The sequence below is a fragment of the Sphaerodactylus townsendi genome, linkage group LG08, assembly GCF_021028975.2.
Source record: "Sphaerodactylus townsendi isolate TG3544 linkage group LG08, MPM_Stown_v2.3, whole genome shotgun sequence".
Taxonomy (NCBI): Eukaryota; Metazoa; Chordata; class Lepidosauria; order Squamata; family Sphaerodactylidae; genus Sphaerodactylus; species Sphaerodactylus townsendi.
Genome location: NC_059432.1, coordinates 97,785,971 through 97,806,425, shown reverse-complemented (window position 1 = coordinate 97,806,425; position 20,455 = coordinate 97,785,971). Strand labels below are relative to the sequence as shown.

Genomic DNA, 20,455 nt, shown 5'->3' with positions numbered 1-20,455 from the left:
CGTGTGGGGGTGAAGTCAGAGACCCTGACCGCTTCTTTTCTCCGTTGCCTCAGGTCGAGGAGCGCTCCAGGCTCAACCGGCAGAGTTCTCCAGCTATGCCTCACAAAGTAGCCAACAGGATATCTGATCCAAACTTGCCTCCTCGCTCAGAGTCCTTCAGTATTAGCGGGGTACAGACTGCTCGGACGCCGCCGATGCTCAGACCAGTGGATCCACAGGTATAGTAGCGGCTTGTCTTCTTTCCTGGTCATATGCAAACCAAAAAGGACCACCGAAAGGATTCTCACGTAAGGTAGAGTTTGCCTGTAAGCACTTCAGCCACCAAAGAAGTGACGCGCAGAAACATTTTTTTTCCTTACCAGAGGCAAATAATATATTGAACACATCACTGAGTAGAATTTGGTTTTCGTTTGATTTGGGTATGTCGCGCCAGCCTAGTAAATGTTCATAAGCTGCCCAGTTTGCTCCGTCTCGGTTCTGTGAACTGCTCAAAGATTTTCCTGGGCACTATGAGGCACAGTTGTCCATGCTGGCAGGGGTTGATGGGAATTGTAGTCCATAACATCTGGAGTGCCAAAGGTTCGCCACCACTGCTCTAGGAGAATTACAGGCCCCACTTCGAGGTTGGCAACCCCACTGTGTCTTAAAGGGACGAGGAAGCAAGCATGTGACTTTGAAGCCTGATTCCCCCACCCCAAGGAGGAAAGCGGGGACCTGGTAGCAACTCAACAAACTTGGGAGGTGTAATAGCTTTAACCTGCCTTGAGGTGATTCGTTTGTGGGGGAACAGGGAGGATTCAAACTGAGCTCCCATGCTCTGATTCAGATATGGAGACGCCATTATAGATTTAGCGCAGCCTATTAATAAATTCTGTTGCCACCCCTGAATGCTTCTGCGGTGTTGAAGCGATGCATTTTTGTGTTACTTTTCTCCACAGCAGTAGTAAAATAGACATGTATCCAAGTTTTTTTTTAATGTGTACGCCTCTTAAATAAAGAAACATGTGTGTCTAGAAACAGGTGCATTATACAGATTCTCTGCCTGTCGACGTCAGATGTACAAGGGGTGGTAGATCTGTGTTTGGTGCCCTGTGACCTGGGAAACAGCCCTGAGAGGGTGCGTTAAAAGGAAAGAACTGTAGTTATGTGAGCAAATAAGGGAGAGTATTTGCATTCTCATGGTTCCTTCCATCATAACCTGATCACTAGTTCTGTTCCAGATCATCCTTTTCTTCCTTTCTTCTTCCGTATAACATACCCCTGTGCCATTACCTTGTTAAACTTAAGCCGATCTCCACCTGGATGGGTGTTTTCCTGGGATTCTCATGTAAGCATCTCTGAACTTCCTGAGGAGAAAATGGGATACCTGTGAGAACTCAGCATTTATTTTGTGTTGGGAGCCACCAGGTAGCTGCTTCCGTTTGGAGAGAGAAATTAAGGAATGTTTATGAAACCTTGGTTTGTTCCAGTATGGCAACCGTTCCGTCCCAGGTGGGAACTTTTTTAACCAGACGAGTTCACCGTGCCTGAGAGGCCTTTAGAAAAGCAACTTCCACCCTAACATTTTTTCCACTTTTTTTTCCATTTGACGTATACTATTAATCCATCTTGAAATTAATTTCACAGGAGTAACATTCTTTTGTTAGGAGGACTCGGTGCAAAAGAACCCATTGTAATATTCAGAGACCTCCACATACACCTCTCAGTCCCCCTCCCCACACTTCTAGTATGATGAGAGGCGTGTTGATTCGGACCTTGTGTGTGTTCCTCTTAGAGGTGTCTTTCCACCTCTGGGCGTCTTCCTGAGGGTCTTTCCACTGAAAAGCTCAGACAGAAGGAAATTGTTCTTCGGCATGGCAGCCTAGTGTGTGCTGCATGGATCTGACCAAACCCATCCAAGGTTCCTATTTGTAACTGACTCGTCTGGCTTTTCAGGCAACTTGGAGCTTCCCCCAAAAGCGTGGTTTATCTACCTTCAGAAAAGATAATATTGGATAGCATGAAGAAATACATTTGTGTAAATCAGGCATACCGTGGCCTTGTCAGATCTCAGAAACTAAGCAGGATCGACCCTGGCAAGTATTTGGATGGGACACCACCAAGGAAACCCAGGGCTGTTATGCTGAGGCAGGCGATGACAAACCACCTCCAACTGCCTCTTGCCCTGAAAACCCCACCAGGGTCCCCGTAAGAGGCAAGAAAACAACCCAAACAAACAGAAAAACCAGGTATTTTCCCAGGAGACTCTGGTTTTGCAATAAACTAACCAGGAGCCTCTGGTTCTACAATAAACTATTGCAGAAAGAGTTAACCAAGTCTGGCTGTTTCTCAGAACCTGAAACTTCTTCAGGCAGTAGTTCCTTTTCTTCTTAGCATTTTCTCCACCGAAAACTGACAAAACAACAAAACCGCCCAGGAAGTTCCGTCTGAAATATTGCTAACACCGTTCAAGGGTTTAAAAGCCTGAAGGAAATCAGGTCTCTGTGTTTTCAAGTATAGCTGAGCCTGCATTTCATCTTGAAATTTTCCTAAGCCATTTCATAAATAATGCATGATCATACACCTTCAGATTATATTATAATACATAGAAAGGGTCAGAATTAAAGTGGAATCTCATCTGTAGCAGGTTTTTTTAAAATTTTTCAACCTGCTTAATAAAGGGGGGGGTGTATTCAGCCATGCAGTTCCTCCAATGGAGTGGCATTACCGTTTGTGGGTGAGTGGGTAGCAATTTCCACCTTTCCACTGCACTTTGGCTTCTATTGTCTGGGGCAAAGCCCGACCTGATGCTATTCCAAAGGGTCTACTGACCCCTCAGAAGCAAAATTTTGGAGCATCCACTGGACAGTAGGAGGAGGGAAGAAATGGGCAAATTGCACCCTACCAACCGTTGGATACACCCCAGTGTGAGCCCTGAATTTTTATAATATACTTGAGCCCTGACGCACCCCGAAAATTGGGGGACAAAAGGGTTTTTAATGCTTTAAAACGATTCATTTTTTAGAACATTTTCAAACATTTCCATTTATACTGATGGTTCTGTTTTGACTTGGTGCATAGATTCCACATCTGGTCAGTGTGAAATCCCAAGGACCTTCCTTGCCAGCCTCCCAGTCACTGCATGAACAGCCCACAAAGGGAATGGCTGGCTTTCAGGAGGCTCTGACGGTGACCTCTCACCGCACCGAGATGCCAAGGCAGAACTCGGACCCCACTTCCGAAAACCCTCCTCTCCCCCCTCGCGTTGAAAAGTTTGACCGAAGTTCTTGGTTACGACAGGAGGAAGACATTCCACCAAAGGTAAAAATGGGGTCACTGCTAACTTGGAAAGTTTGGAACAGGGAGTCACTTGGCTCATCTTCGAGGGCACCTTCAATCCTCCCCCCTTCGCACTTCATGATATTTCATCCCATTTACTCCAGCATTGATTGGTTTCTCCCACCATAACCATGCAAGTATATTAAGGGCAGATATTGATCCCTCAACACTTGGGAAAGCAACACAGTGAGGAAACTTTGATTGACCATAACTCCACAGCAGGTATCAATGACATATTTAGGGATTAAATGTGTGATGTGACTCTTAGTTCTCAGTTACTGGTTGCAGCGGGCAGACATTCTGGCCAGAGATGCCAGAAAAATACTAGGCTTCTACAAGAAGTCTAGCATGACCAAGACCACTCAGTATCCACAGATAACCAGAATAGGCTTGCTTGTAGCTATAGTGCAGTGGTGGCGAACCTATGGCACGGGTGCCAGAGGTGGCACTCAGAGCCCTCTCTATGGGCACTCACAGAGTGCCTCCCCCCCACACATCTAGGCTGGCCTAGGCTGCTGGGCTTGATTATTAGCATTAAACCTAAGACCTAGTTGTGGGAAAGCAGTGTAGGTAACCCTGTTAAGCGCTGTTAAACCCCACTGATTTTCATGCAAAGAACTAAAGTGAGCTGGGAGTAAGCTCGGTTGCTGGCAATGGGGCTTGCTTCTGAGTAAACCCTCCTAGGGTCGTGACGCACCTGTTGGAAGAGTTGCACAGTTGCTTCAAAGCAAAGCCACCAACTACCACCAAGCTTACTCCCGAGTAACACACGCCTTGGAGCCAACCGTTTTTTCTAAACAAAAGCCTCAGTATTCAGGTTAAATTGCCGTGTGGGCACTTTGCGATAAATAAGTGGGTTTTGGGTTGCAGTTTGGGCACTCGGTCTCAAAAAGGTTCGCCATCACTGCTATAGTGAAACAGATGGAATTCTGACTTCCTGTGCAGGACATTCTTCCTTATTTAAAGGGACCGTACTTTTCTGCGTGAAAAGGGCAATGGTTGATGAGACAATCATGTTGTTATACCCACAAAGCATAGCACTTTACAAGGTATTTCATGCCAGAGCAAGATGCAGACACTGACACAGTCGCTCCAGTAGTTTCTGTTTGGTCTTTAAAATGTTGCAAGGTATACATTCTTCTACCATGCACCAGTTTAGTAGCCCAGTTCTAAGTACACTGACCACAGAGTATCCGATCAACCAGTGAAACAAGACAGCAGAATGTGTTTTACATCAGCACACTAGAACAGTTAGCTGATTTTTCTGGCATGTATACAAAATGCCATTAAATAATATTGCAAAGGAAGTCTTCAAGTCTTTTATTGAAATTGGAATAAATCAGCCGCTCACTTCCTTGGCTTCTCTTTTTCTCAATAAAGAGAAGTGTTAGGAACATAAAAAAAACTTGCCATACTGGATCAAACTTGGAAGGTTTCTAGCCTGACATCATGCCTCTAGTCGGAATCAATACCTGATGGAATGTTCGGCGACGTTTCCAGGAGCTTTATGCCTTACTGACGCGATGCCAGTAGCTCTTTAATTAAGACTCTTTTCCAATCTAGTAATGCAGTCGCCTTGTTTATAACCTTTCTTTTTTTGGATGAATTACAACATGGCTGTTAAAAGTTTCTCCCATGCTGAATCAGCTCTTTGCCTAGATTGTGTGTGGCTATGGAAAAGCAGAGAGATGGTTAATAGATACTGTTCAGTCAACAGTAACTTCCTCAGAGGATGGTGAAATCTCCTTCTTTGGAGGTTTCTAAAAAGTGGCTGGATGGCCATTTGTCAAGGGTGCTTTGGTTGCGTCTTCCTGCATGGTAGGGGAGTTGGACTAGATGGCTCTTGTGGTCTCTTCCAACTCTATGGTTCTGTGATTCCCCAAGATTTGCAGACAGTGAAGGAACAGCTTATAGTGACGTTAAGAGACATGTATCATCAGCTATTTTTGCTGGACTCTTGGGCTGCATTCAGATGTCATAATCAGCCACAGCTTGTAAACTGTTGTTTGATTTAACTCCAGTTTAGTGTGATATATGATTGCAGATTTCCCAGTTAACTGTGCCTTGTTCAAGGACACTAATCTGAGATTTTAAACTGTGGTTTGTGTTTGTTAAGTGAGGTTTGTACAAACTGTGGTTTGTTGTGACATCTGAATGCAGAAATTCTACATTGTTCAATAATGCCATCACTCTTTGCTCCCTAAATGTTGAAGAGGAAGCACTGACCCATAGAAAATTTTGTTTCCTGAGCTATTCATTGAGTTTTCCTGGACACGCTCTTTACGTTGTCTTCTGTCCACACCCTCTACTTGATTACCAAGCAGGGATTTCAGAAACTTCAGCCTCTTCCAAGGAGAAATTTTAAAACCAGAAAAATGACAAGACAAGAAGAGGGAGCTATTAAAAAAACACCCTACTTTGTTTCAGAGTTTTAAAAAATCAGGCATTCATTGAAGAGACTTCTAATCCTTTATCCAAGTGTCAGGAGGTGGAAGCATGGCTTGACTTGCTGTAGGTTTGCCCGTAGAATGACCCATTCCCTTTCCATTTATTGCATGTATTGCATAGCAAGGAAGCTGCATGCATAATAAAATTTTGCCAGCTAACTGGCAATGCAAAAAATCCTGGGATAGCACCCAGGGTTTCTTTGGGGAATTGGGAAGGACACAAGATGAGACATCTGTACACCCCTCAGGGGCGTAACGAGGCAGCCCTGGGCAAACTGTAGCCCTGGGCAAAACCTGAGTTGGATGCCTATGGTAAGCCACTCCACCGTGATTTTTTTGCGCCCAGGACATTGGTGCCTGTAGGGGGTGCATTTTTAGACATATCAGCACCAAAATTTCAGCATATCATCAGGAGACTGTCCTTATGCTACTCCCCATGTTTGGTGAGGTTTGGTTCAAGGAGTCCAAAGTTATGGACTCCCAAAGGGGGTGCCCCATCCCCCATTGTTTCCAATGGGAGCTAATAGGAGATGGGGGCTACAGTTTTGAGGGACCATAACTTTGGCCCCCCTGAACCAAACTGCCACCAACCTTGCTGAAGTGCCATCATCTCCAGATGATCCCCTGAAATTTTGGTGCCGATCCATCAAGAAATGCACCCCCTGCAAGGCTATCCTAGAAATTTGCCCAAGAATCTTTGTTCTGCCATTGGAGTTTTCATTGCTTTGTCAATATGGGGTTGGTTTGCAGGCTGTGGTGGGAACATTTAACCGAAGGCACAGTCTCAAAACTTTCAGGGTCTCATCAGGAGACTGCCCTAATGATACCCCAAGTTTGGTGCAGTTTGGTTCAGGGGGACCAAAGTTATAGACCCTCAAACTGTACCTCCCATCTCCTATTAGGATCCATTGGAAAGGAAGGGGGATAGGGGCACCCCCTTTGGGAGTCCATAACTTTGGACCCCCGGAACCAAACCTCTCCTCGCTTGGAGGGTCCTTCTCGACAGTCAGCTGATGATAAGCTGGGGAAATTTTGATACCCACTAAATCTAAACACACCACTTTTACCGAGCCACAAATGGAAAACCACTAAAATACCCAAAAACGAACCCAGCATTTTGATGCCCCCCACAAGGTGATGCCCTGGGCAGCTGCCCACCTTGCCCAATGGGCATTACACCAGTGACACCCCTCTTTTTTTGGTAGGTGGGGAGGGTGTGGGAGATTTTCAATTGCTTCTGGGTTTTTAGAATGAGTTTTTATTGTGTTTTTATAATGGGGCTTTTGCAATGGGGCTTTATTGTGTCCTTACTGTCATTATTTTAATGTTGCATGTTTTATTGTACCCCGCCCTGAGACTGTAGTAAAGGGTGGGTAATAAATATAAATAGAAAAGAATAGAAAGTGGAAAATTAAGTATGGTTTAGAAGCCACATATGGTCTGATGATGTCCGTCTGATTGACCAGACCTTACATAACAGCCGGTTTAAACAAACCACAGTTTATCAAGGCGACTGAAAGCAGTCTTTAAATAAGGGGGCCATGGAGATTCACCATATCCTAAGCTGGCTGTCCTGAATTCCGGCGTTAATGAATTCTCCCCAAAGTAACAAACCAGAAATCTCAAATTCTACTCTGGAGTAAGATGTATATGGGTGAACGTGAGTAACATTGCCTGTGCTATAAGATTTGACAGGTCCTGCTGAGTTCTGATTTTTTTTTGTCCCCCTGGAGTTTGCAGTGCACATATTTACTCAGGGGCGTAATGCCCATTGGGCAAGGTGGGCAGCTGCCCAGGGCATCACCTTGTGGGGGCACCAAAAATGCAGGGTTCGTTTTTGAGTATTTTTAGTGGTTTTCCGTTTTTGGCCTGCAGGGGGTGCAGTTTTTAGGCTAGCGGCACCAAAATTTCACATAATGCTACCCCCCAAGTTTGGTGCAGTTTGGTTCAGGGGGGCCAAAGTTATGGACTCCCAAAGGGGGTGCCCCATCCCCCATTGTTTCCAATGGGAGCTGAGATGGGGGCTACCTTTTTGAGGGTCCATAACTTTGTCCCCACTGAACCAAACTGCACCAAACTTGGGGGGTAGCATAAGGACAGTCTCCTGATGATACGCTGAAATTTCGGTGGTGATATGTCTAAAAATGCACCCCCTGCAGGCACCAATGACCTGGTACAAAAAAATTTTTTGGTTGTGGTGGGGTGGCCGCCCATGGGGGGGGGCGGGGATCCAACTCAGGTATTGCCCAGGGCTCCAGTTTGCCTTGTTACACCACTGTATTTACTGGAGGCTGGGAGGCAAAACATACCATGACGCCAGAAAGCTGCCTGCCCACTGACTGTCCTGTTCGAGAACGGCAGATGCTTGTGTTTCATGGCATGCCACTGTGGCAAAAGGCACACATACGTGCAGTTAGCATGCATGTTCGTTGACACCCACTTTCCTACAAACAAATGATTTCCATGTAGAACACAAATTTGAAGTAGCCAGAAACGTGGTGAGGCAATTCCTGGATACAGAATTTTAATTTTCAGTAGCCCGATCATAATCGGTGAGTTCTGTCTCAATTTCTGGTTCGTCTTAGTTTTTACCAGCCGTGCTGCCTTCGTTTAAACTTGTTTACAGTTTGGAATTCTAAGGCAATAGTGTGTGACTAATACAGTCAGTTCCATGAATTCCAATCCCATCACAATCATTTGTCATAAGTCAAGCACAGAGTGAGTGTTCCTTATATTTGTGTATGTCTTTCTTTCTTTCTTTCTTTCTTTCTTTCTTTCTTTCTTTCTTTCTTTCTTTCTTTCTTTCTTTCTTTCTTTCTTTCTTTCTTTCTTTCTTTCTTTCTTTCTTTCTTTCTTTCTTTCTTTCTTTCTTTCTTTCTTTCTTTCTTTCTTTCTTTCTTTCTTTACTTACTTACTTACTTACTTACTTACCTACCTACCTACCTACCTACCTACCTACCTACCTACCTACCTACTTACTTACTTACTTACTTACTTACTTACTTACTTACTTACTTACTTATTTATTTTATACTTTGCATCGATATCCCGCCAATCTCCCGAAGGACTCAAGGCGGCTTTGGCCAAGGATAATGCCAAAATGATCAGTCTGGCTGCTGACCTCATTGTTATTGTGTGAATGCAAATAATAAGTTTGACAACTTCAGCAACTCGGGGGAATATCTCACGCTTCATTATAGAGCAGCGAAATACATAACGTGGCAAATTTTCAACGTCCCCCGTTGAAGACCCCCGAAAATAAGACAGGGTCTTATATTAATTTTTGCTCCAAAATATGTGTTAGGGCTTATTTTTAGGGAATGTCTTAATTTTTTTCCCCATGATTTTGTGCACCTCACATGACCAGATCAGCTGCGCTGGGGAATCTGTAACTAGGGCTTATTTTTGGAGTAGGGCTTATATTTCAGGCATCCTCCAAAAATCCTGAAAAATCATTTTGGGGTAGGGCTATTTTCAGGGAAACGGGGTATTTCTGTCGCTTCAATGTCACTTGTGTCATGTACTATCATGGTTATCACCCAAAATCTAATAAGGAGGAGAATTTTTCAGAGTGTGCCAGTTCAAGTTACTAAATCATTTGTTTAGGCCTGGCTTAAATTTAAGCTCACTGAGCCATGGGGCAGTTCTTTGGTCACTGCAAGAAAACTGTGCACATCAGTCTGTTTTTAAGTTCTTGTTTTGCAACAGACTTCCAAGAGCCATGGTCTGCTTATGGAATGACCATGTGAATGAATAATCTATTGGATTTAACCATGGTGGGCTGAATTATATAATCAAAAAACATCTCTTTTATTAGAAGGATTAAGGCAGGGGTCCCCAACACGGGGACTGCAGGCACCTTGGCTACAGCAAAATTCCTGGCTACAGCAAAATGCTTGCAGGAAGTGGTTTGGGGTCAGCTGGAGATTTTGCCCTGCGGGGCTTCTGATTGGCCGTTGAAGTTCCAATTAGCTGTGCAGATTTTTTAAAGTTGCTTTGGCAGCCGCCGCCACCACAGTGCAAAGATCCTCACAACGTGGCTAAAAAATAAGCAGTGTGTACGCAAGGAAATGTTTCAAAACAGTATGTTCATTTCAAAAGGCATTGTATTAAGCAATACATCTGCTTGCAGTGTTGAAGAACTACTGAGTTGAAGAACAACTTAGTGTGCTGAAGAGCATACTTAAGAGTTACACATGTCTCTACTCCTTGGCATTTTGTGGTGGCTGCTATCTCCTGGGGCAGCCATTTCATAACTGCACCCACTGCCCTGCGTCAGAATTCTAATGGTGCTTGCCCGTGGGGCTCAGAAAGGGTGGGTACCCCCAGATTGGAACATTTACAAATATACCCCTGTTCTTTTTTTTTTAAAGGAAATTGGTAAGCTGAGCCATGATATTGTTTCTGCACCCGCTTGGTGTCACATATTAAAACCGCTTACAAATTAGGTTGCATGAGTCCTTGCTTTCTTAGTTTTCCAACTCAACATTATCCTCTGTGGTTGTGGACAGGCAGAAAATCAACCGATGCAGCTTCCCCCTTCTCTTGTTATGTGCGTATCTCATGAATTTCAAAGAAATATAAGTTAATAATAATTTCAAAGAAATATAAGTCAATATGCCTTTTCCCCTGACTCCCATCATTTGGTCTTTGGTCCCTGGGTTATTCTACATGTTGCATAAAATATGAGCTGTCTTCCCTACAAAGCTTTGATTCCTTTCATTCAAAAATTCGTACATCTTAAGCCCATGGAGGTTTAGGGAAGGAGGAAGAACTCTGTTTTCAGAACACCTGTTTCGTATCAGAAGTCATATTTTTTTTGCCACACTGCTCAGAGCCATTCAGCTACCTTGTGCAATTGTTCAGTCTTCATAATGAGGGACTTACAGCTTGTGGCATACCGAGACATTCAGTATACCGCCCTGCCTGTCCCTTCATTACCGTGCACACAGCAAGAACTCAACAGTTCATCTTGGCCTCCAATAGGTCACAAATTACGAAGGGCGGGTGTAATTGGATTGCAGAGTTTTAAATTCACCGATAAAGTCGCTCCATTGGCGCTGGTAACAGACTTTATGGAAATCCGGAGAGTGGATGAAATGTTTCCCCGTGGTGACTCACGTTCCCGACATGCTTAGGATTGTTCTCATGTTTGATTCCATTGCAAAAGTTTCCCCTTTGGGAGGGAGAACCCACATGAAAGCAACCGCACTTGCAAAAACCCACTTTTTTGCGCCGAACAGCGCACTGTATAAAGCTGTACCATCTCTTGGCAAGCACTTTACTAAGGAAGAAGAGGTGTGCAGACAGCTGCAGTTGCAGATTGGTTGGCACTCTGCCATCATCTAATGGTAAGAGCGTTCTGGAGATACTTAATCCTCCCTTGCTTTGTAACATGTAAGTACTCACTGTAATGATGCGCTGTAGAAAAGAACCGCTTGGCAACGAAATATTTCTTTATCCTAAGCAGCTAGGCTTCTTTCAGTGGTTTTGAAAGAAGCACTGAAAGAATCACTTAAATTCACTAAAATTCAACGCATTTTTTGAAAAATTCGGTGGAAAATTAAAGAAAAGTTCTCCCGGCAAGGTTTCTCTAGTGCAGGGGTAGGGAACCTGCGGCTCTCCAGATGTTCAGGAACTATAATTCCCATCAGCCCCTACCAGCATGGCCAATTGGCCATGCTGACAGAGGCTGATGGGAATTGTAGTTCCTGAACATCTGGAGAGCCGCAGGTTCCCTACCCCTGCTCTAGCGGGTCTGTCTCCTATGGTAGCTGATGTGAACCAGAGACCTGATTTTAATAGTGCAGTCTCAATACCTGATATGTTTTCATGTTCTTAAAGGTGCCTCAACGAACTACTTCCATCTCACCTGCGTTAGCTCGAAAGAACTCTCCTGGGAATGGCAACGCATTGGGTCCCCGACTAGGATCACAGCCGATAAGAGCAAGGTAATGCCATCCAAGGAAGGACAGCTTTAGGGTCAGGGTGGTGTAGTGGTTAAGAGCAGGTGCACTCTAATCTGGAAGAACCGGGTTTGATTCCCCGCTCTGCCACATGAACTGTGGAGGCTTATCTGGTGAACCAGATTAGCTTGTGCACTCCCACACATGCCAGCTGGGTGACCTTGGGCTAGTCACAGTTCTTCGGAGCTCTTTCAGCCCCACCCACCTCAGGGTGTTTATTGTGGGAGGTGGGGAGGGAAAGAAGATTGTAAGCCCCTTTGAGTCTCCTTATGAGAAAGGGAGGTATAAATCCAAACTCTTCCTCCTCCTCCTCCTCCTCCTCCTCCTCTTCTTCTTCTCTTCTTCTTCTTCTGGGTGTTTGTCTCCCACCACAGTCACAAGCAGAAAGTCAGAGGAATCTGTGGCCTTAATAGGTTTATAATAGTGGAGGAATTCTAAAATTTGGCATTTAACACACACCTCATCCACCCATATCTCATATTTGGACAAACAGAGATGGAAGGTGATGTGGTAGACCCAACCTTAGCCTACCTTTTGGCTGAGCAACGTTTACTTATTTCCCAAAATATTTATACCTCATTTTTCCTTCCACCATTGGAGGAAGAGTCACTTGATTTGGAGGAAGGTTCCTTCAGCTCATCCCTTCCCAGAATAGACACTTTGTGAGGCAGGTGAGGCTGAGAGAATTTTGTGAGAACTATGACTAGGCCAGCGGTTCTCAACCTGGGGGTCTGGACCCCTTTGGGGGTCGAACGACCCTCTCACAGGGGTCGCCTAAGACTCTCTGCATCAGTGTTCTCCATCTGTAAAATGGATAAATGTTAGGGTTGGGTGGTCACCACAACATGAGGTACTGTATTAAAGGGTCGCAACATTAGGAAGGTTGAGAACCACTGGACTAAGCTAAGGTCACCCAGTACGTTTCACATGTAAGAGTAGGAGAACAAACCCAGTTCACCAAATTAAAGTCCACTGCTCTTAACCACTACACCTCTCTGGCTCTTTCTCTTACCATTGTCCTTTCTCCCCAACATGACCTACCTGTGGGCATCACCTTCCCTTAATACCATTTACTTTTCATGAATCCCCTTTAACTGTTGTTGGGAAATAGTTGGCAGTGCTGTGATTGTGTGTTTCAGCATCGCAGGGGGGTTGGACTGGATGGCCCTTGTGGTCTCTTCCAGCGCTATGATTCTGTGATTCTGTAGCTTCTTTCTGGCAATGATATCACTATAGCAGCAGATGCGGTTGCCACGTCACATGTGGGCTTCATGCTGCGATTGCTGCTCCGGACTGGGCTGTCCTCTTTTAATCTCTTTGGGTGAGGATCACCACAGCCCCTCGTAACTTCAGTGACTCTGACACTTGCAAAACAGCCCATCTGGGCACCCCAGTAGGCTTGTTGCTAGCTCAAGATGAACTCAGCAGTTACCTCTTGGTGCAGCTGCCAGGGCGTGAAAAGTAATACGTGCTGAAGTGATGTCTCTCTTCAGGAGGGAGCTGGGGTGAGAGGCATCGTGGAGCTGGCAAATGAGCTGTCAGATATCAGCCCGCCTGTGGCTCGAAATAGCCAAAGATAACAAAACCAGGAACACGAGGAAATCAGAACCCGGCAGATGTCACCGACTGTCATATTTGCAGCTGCTGAGGAATAAATGTTGTGGAAGGAAATAATCAATCAGCGGGTTGCAGGTTTACCTTCTTTCTGTTGCTGTGCTTTTAAAATAAAAGTAGATTAAGGTCAGTTGAGGCGACGCGTGCACAAGCACATAGTTCCAGAAGGCATGTAAATATGATTTCCCTCCCCACCCCTTAAAGGTAGGTTTTTCAAAATAGAAAGAGCAGATAGCTGCGCATGACTGGACGGCTGAGGGCAACATGCAGCGTTTCTATCCTTGCTGCTGCTTTTGTTCCATGGCGTTGTCTGAATCACACAGGTTTAACCTTCGGGTTGATCTTCACCCCCATCCCAAAGAACCTTTGAGAATCTCCAAAGTGACTTCTTAGCACTTTCACACAACCACAGGTCCCAAGGCCTGTAGTTCTAGGATTCTAAGGCTCCTTGTGGGAAGTCCTCATCAAGGCCATCTTAAGCGGAGTTCAGTGCTTCTAAACCTACTGGCTCCAGTGGACTTAGATGAGTTTTGATAGGTTTTATGAATTTTAAACAGGGTGGTTTTTTTTGTAACAGATTGTAATCGTTTTTAGGTTATCAGATTTCATGAGCCTTGTGTTGGAACTAGCTCTGAGACCTTAAGGTGTAGGGCAGGATAAAAACACATTTAAATAAATAAATAGATGGGTGTGACTTGGTTTAGGATTACCCTCTTAGATTGTTAAAGCAGCCGAGGCTGGTAGCTTTGCTTATTGCTTCTGATCTTCCGGCACAAGCCCAGCTTGGTGCATACAAAGTCGTGGCAAAGGGAAAAAAAAATATTTCCAGCAAGACACACGAAAGATTGGTAGCACTGGAGGTGTTAATACCTGATGTTCTGTGACGACCTTGCAATTTCAGAGGGGAAGGAAAACCAAACTTTTTAGAAGACTTTTGGCTCACAAGATAAGTGGCGTTGGCTTTGAGGGGCCACTGCTTGGACTTTTTAACACACATCGTTGCTGGCTATTTTAATGGTTATTTTTGATGTGCTCCGGAGGTACTGGCTTTGTGGTTGTTATATGCCTTGGCCCCAATTTCCTAGAGGACAAGCTGGTGTATAAATGTTTAAGGTAAATAAATAACTGTCCAGAAGGGGCTACTAATCAGAGTGCAACTACAGCGACATCCAATAGTCACATACACAAGGCCTTTATTTGCATTAAAAAGATAAAGATAAAGTCTGTGTCAGAAAAAGATGTTAGTAGGGTTGTATATCCCTCTGCCACAAAACTCAACAGGTTGTAGAATGCTCTGCCTGGGCCCTAGTGCCTACCTAGCCCTGCTCCCCCATTTGAAAGTAAAAATACAATGAACTGTGACTGCTCATGTATCAAGGGACCATGTTCAATAATGCACAAAATAATAGTTTTGACAAAGACTGTGTGTAAAAATGAGCAATGATTCTCATATTCATTTGAAACTATATTCTAATGCAGAAGCATACAAATTTCTAAACCACCGCACCTCTATTGACCTTGCTGACATCTCTTTGTAAACCGCTGCTCCTCAATTGACCTTTCTGACATCTTTTTGTAAACCGCTGCATCTCAGCTGACTCTGATAACATCTTTATCCGAGACAGAGTATAGTATACAGTAAAACGGAGTATAATACAGTGCAACAACCGAAAGTTTCCATCTCACCCCCTTCTGCTGACTTCACGGCGCGCATCCTAGAGGACCCTTGGAGACTGACGTCTGTTCTCATTCCTTCCCACCACGTCTAGCAACCCTGACTTGCGGAGAACGGAGCCCATCCTAGAAAGCCCCCTACAGAGGACGAGCAGTGGCAGCTCTTCCAGCTCCAGCACCCCCAGCTCCCAGCCCAGCTCCCAGGCGGGATCACAACCTGGATCCCAAGCTGGCTCGAGTGAACGTAATAGAGTCAGAGGTGAGACCATTATTTGTGTTGCTTTTTTGCAGTTTGCCGAGCCCAGCACTCCATCCACTCGACTGCCAGAGGAGCCTTTAAAAACAACGTGTTGTAATATATTGTCGAAGGCTTTCACAGCCAGAATCCCTGGGGTGTTGTGGGGTTTCCGGGCTGTATGGCCGTGTTCCAGTAGCATTTTCTCCTGACGTTTTGCCTGCATCTGTGGCTGGCATCTTCAGAGGATCCGTGTTCAGAGGATTCACAGATGCAGGTGAAACATCAGGAGAAAATGCTGGAAAACCCACAACATCCCAATGTGTTGCAAGTTTAGCTGTGACACTGTGTATCGCTAGCACAGAAGAAAATGCTTTTAGTATGTTATAACTTGCATTTTACCAAGCACAGGAGAAAATTCACTTCCTTTTCAGGAAAGAGAGACAGAGCTAGCAAACCTTGTAGGAAGACTGTATTCCTGGCCAAGACCCCCCTCTTTATACTCCCTCCTACCCTTGCCACATCATAGCGCCCAGGCCCAAGATAAAGACCTTCCCCAGCCTCGGAAAGTAAACTTATGTTGGCCTGTTGATGTTGTAACCAATTCAGATAGTGACTGAGTTTCAGCCATAGCTGAATTTTCTTCATATGAGAAAAAAAAATCCCTCCACATAGAAAAAATAGTATGTCAGGGGGAAAGGGCTAAGCTGTCCCTTCTCTGAACAAGCTACTTTTCTGTGAGCAGGGATTTATATTTTTGCATGGAGGAGAATTTAACTATATGAGCCCGCAACTTCAACCTTAGGTCGTATAACCCAGTCTCAGGTATAACCGCCTCTCTGAGAACTGTTACACTGGAAAATTGGACATGATGTTGAAGTAGGGGGCCATTTGCACTCTTTGAATTTATTCATTTTCAAATCTACCTGGCAGATTCTACACAGGATGCCAAGAACAACCTACACCCCCCCCCCCCCCCCCACACACACACACACACGCACACTCTACATCTTTTTGTTTGCCTGATGAATCGTTCTGATGCACTCAGGAGCTCGGAAACTGTTTTTTGTTTGTCTGGCCGGTTCTCGTAAAAGGCATGACGCAGCTTTTCAGCTGGGATTTTGCGCTGGATTGACACAACTGCCTGCCACTTTTTAAAGAAAAGAGAGACTTACAATGGATCTTAAAGCAAAGGGAGAGAGAGCTTTGCAGAGACACGGCTTTGCCTTCTTTTTTTTCTGTTTTGTTCTTGGTGGGTGAAGGGGAAAGAGAGGCTTTAATCCCATTTGTCCACACTCTGCTCTTTGCCCAGGAAACGGCAAGCCTGAAGGGTCACCTATTCTCCCTCACGAGCCGGCTAAGATAAAGCAGGAAGAGAACAAGGACCTGACGCGGCCGAGCCGACCTGCTGTGAGTCCTACTTGTGTTTTGTAACTGAATGCTGTCCACCGAAGTGTTTTTGTTTGGAGCAATAACCTCCCCATAATAGTAAACAGAAGGGGGCAGGGAGTGTCAAATGCTATTCAACACCTGGAATCTCATTCGGAATTCCACTGGCGTCCAGTGCAGCTGTCATAACACCGGTGTTACATGTTCTCTCACCGACGCTCCAGAGAGAAGAACAGCAGCTGCAATCTGGACTAGTGTCAGCTTCCAGATCAGTCTAAAGGGCAGGCCCATGTAGAGTGAGTTGCAGTAGTCTAGCCTGGAGGTGGCCTTTGCGTGGATCACTGTGGCTGGATCACAGCGGGATAGATAAGGGGCCATCTGCCTGGCCTGTCAAAGATGGTAAAAGGCCACCCTCGCCGTGTTTGTGACCTGAGGCTCCATAGACAGGGAGGACTCCAAAGCCATGCCCTGGCTTTTAACAGGTTGTGCTACTTTGCCAAATTGCAGCTGGTTGTGCTACTTTGCCAAATTGCAGCAGTAGGAAGCCCTCCACTGACCCTCCCTGACCCAGCCACAGGACCTCTGTCTTTGATGGATTTAGCCTTAACCTACTCTTTTCCAATCAACCAGCCATGGCCTCCAAACACCGTGCCAAAACATCTGGGGGCGGTGACTGGCCGGCCATCTATCAACAGGACAAACTGAGCGTCATCAGCGTATTGATGACAGCTCAGCTGCAGACAGTGTCCAACTCTTCATGACTGGCTTTCAACATCCATGAGGGACATGGATCCAGAGAGCAAGTGGCACGTCTTATGGCTTCAAGCACTCTGTCAACGTTGGATGGAGAGAGTAGATCAAAATGGTCAAAGACAGGATTAGAAGATGGCCAAGGGGCCTCCAGTTCTCTTACTGTGTCAGTCATCAGTGGGAGATCGGGTAAAGCGACAAGACTTTGTCCACAAAGAAGCTTGCAAAGGCCTCACAGCCAAGTGCTAGTTAGTACATTAGTTTTAGATCCCATCGGCAGGGACGCCAGCGACCCAATCCCATTAAATAATCGTGCTGGGCATGAGCTTGCAGATGCAATAGAGGATGCAAAGAATCTCTTCTTTGCCGACCTAGTTGCCATCTCATAGGATTTTGCAAATGTCCTATAAGATGTTTTTGTAGCTCCGTCCTGATTTCACCACCAACCTCGTTCTAGCCATCTCAGTTCCCTTTTCATCAACCTAAACTCAGCCGCGTACCAAGGGGCTGGGTTGGTGCAGGAGCAGAGAGGGCGTCAGGAAGCTATAACCTCGATGACGCCAGAGAACCAGAAAGTCTAGTTCTCTACCAGCACATCAAGGGAACTGCCAGTAGGCCTTGGATTCCACAGAGCATTCTGGAAATCAAGTCTCTGCTGGCGAGTGTAAATAAGTCCGTTCCTAGGGTGTGGGGCATTGATGTTCACCCGGGCCTTCAGAGCAAAGTAGTCTGACTATGGCGCTCTATTCATAAACATCAAAACCACATCCACCCCCATCCCAAGGATCAGATCTAGGGTGTGGCCTTCTTGGTGGGTGTGGCCCATTTTAATCAGGGAGAGTCCCAGTGCTGCCATGGATGACACCAAGTCCGCTGCTTGTGATGAGGAAGCTGAATCTACAAGGGTGTTGAAATCCCCCAAGACAAGGAGTCTGGGGTATCTCATGGCCCGATCTGAGGTGATGTCAAGCAGTTTCGGCAGGCTTTCCGCCAGCGTTCTAGGCAGCCAGTACACCAGCAGTACAGCCAAACTCTCCGCGGTATCCCACACGAGGTCCATACACTCAATGCTGGAAATCATTGGCCTAGGGAGTGCTCTGAAAGAGAAAGCCCGCCAGATAAACATCGCCACCTCTCCCCTCCCTTAATCTGAGACTGGTGGAGGACCAAGAAACCTGTTGGGGTGAACTCTTTTAATGCGACTGTTTCACCCTCCCTAACCCAAGTCTCGGTCATGCACGCCAGGTCCACCTTTTGCACTGGGCAGGCAGTGCTATTAGAAAATACATTTTGGTCTTGTTGTTGTTGTTGTAGCTCCCAAGAGCCACCAGTGGCTTGAAGAGCACAATCTCTTTAGGGGCAAGATGATGCAAAAAAGTTAAGGCACTGATTTTCGAGAGAAGATGTTCATGGGCGGATGAGGGTGGTTTACTTGATGAGGAAGCCTTGGGCCCCCCAGCAAGAGGGCAGGTAACCGAGATGTGTTGCCCGGAAATAGCATGGAGTAGAACAGAGTAAAGGGCAATTGGTGGTGCATTAGATGCAGGGATTCGGTGGCCAGCAAAGCAGAACATCAGCAGCAGGTATTCCTAAGCCAGCTCCTTCAGCATAGGAGGAATGCCTCTGGTTTCTCAGACCACATCCCGCTTTCTGAGGAATGGAAGGCATGGAGGAATGTCACCAGTACATCTTTCTCCCAAGACCAGTGAGAATGGTGTCTAAAAATAGCTGCTGGGTGTCGCAAAGGACCTACATATTTCCGCCAAGGCGAAATGTGAGGACATATGAGCTGCTGGGTATGCCTTGAGGACCACACGCGGAAGCCCTCGAGGATAGAGGCCCGGTATAAAGAATCTAAATAATAAATAAAGCAAAACAAGCACGGAACAAGCAAGCAAAGCAAACCAAAGCCAGAAACAAGCCTGATGGGTTTTTACAGCGCTGTTGCCATTGCAAATTCACCAATGACGCAGCTTCGGCTCATCCTATATGTTTCTTCCCAGTTTGATTTTGTGTGTAATGTTTTGTGTATCTGTACAGCAAAAGAGCAAGGGAGGAGTGGCCACTTACTCTCTTTTTAATGTGTATTTGTTGTTTTTGTGGATGTTTTTTTCCCTTTATTCTGCGCTAACACTTTAAATTTTATTTCTAACCCGCTTGCCTTCCCTCTGGTATTTTCCCGTCCTCATCTGTTTCCTCTGACGCTGATTAATCTTCCCTTACTCCCAGAGCTATAAGAAAGCAATAGATGAGGTTAGTGATATCTTTTCTCAGTTGGTCATGCCTTTGCAGGGGTGACTAGTTAGCGCTTTGACCTCAAGCCATATTTTCTTGGTTGCTGACATTTGAAAAGCTGGCACTGCAAATTTGTACAGGAGAAAGAGGGACAGGCTATAGAGCAGGTGTGACGCTTTTCATGTACTCTTGTGTTGAGCACGAAAAAAAGCACCTGCAGACTGCTTGCATTTAAGCCACCAGAACATCAACTCTGGATCTTTGCTTGTAAAGATCCCTGGGTTCAAACAGAGCAGAAAACATCTGGGACTAAGGAGGAAAATTATTGTTGTAATGGATAAAACCCACGCTACTGAACTTCTTCTGATGGAGAACCACTTGCATGACAGTAAGGCTCTTTCCGCACATGCAGAATAATGCACTTTCAAACTGCTTTCAGTGCTCTTTGAAGCTGTGCGGAATAGCAAAATCCACTTGCAAACAGTTGTGAAAGTGGTTTGAAAACGCATTATTTTGCATGTGCAGAAGGGGCCTAAGATCTAATTAAAGCGAACGTATCTTTAGAACAGTTATCTGTGGCTCACAGGGGGACTCCAGCAAAATGCTTCTGGAAATATGAAATTTCAAAACCAGGTTTTTAAAGTCATTTTAAAACAAACCGTGCTGCAGGCTTGGCCAATTCTCTGGCCTTTCAGGTATGCAGCGCGGGCCTTTTTACATAGATGCTGCTGGATGGAAAAAATGCTGCCTGCTGGTGAGCAGACCGCTTTCATCACAGCCAAATGACAAGCTATGGTCGCATGTGAATAATAATTTGTGAGCAGCCC

At 45.5% G+C, this 20,455-nt stretch overlaps 1 protein-coding gene across 4 annotated transcripts in view; it reads left to right on the top strand.

Moving 5' to 3' along the window:
• Nucleotides 1-20,455, top strand: part of TNIK (TRAF2 and NCK interacting kinase) — a 347,661-nt gene that overhangs the window by 288,180 nt on the left and 39,026 nt on the right. For 2 of the 4 annotated variants that reach the window (XM_048504900.1, XM_048504899.1), the window contains 5 exons: nt 54-218; nt 3,061-3,300; nt 11,610-11,716; nt 15,115-15,278; nt 16,567-16,664. In XM_048504900.1, the coding sequence (XP_048360857.1) occupies nt 54-218; nt 3,061-3,300; nt 11,610-11,716; nt 15,115-15,278; nt 16,567-16,664 (774 nt within the window). Of the gene's footprint in view, nt 1-53; nt 219-3,060; nt 3,301-11,609; nt 11,717-15,114; nt 15,279-16,566; nt 16,665-19,622; nt 19,647-20,455 lie in introns of all 4 variants that reach the window. The other 2 variants (XM_048504898.1, XM_048504901.1) reach the window with 2 other exon arrangements.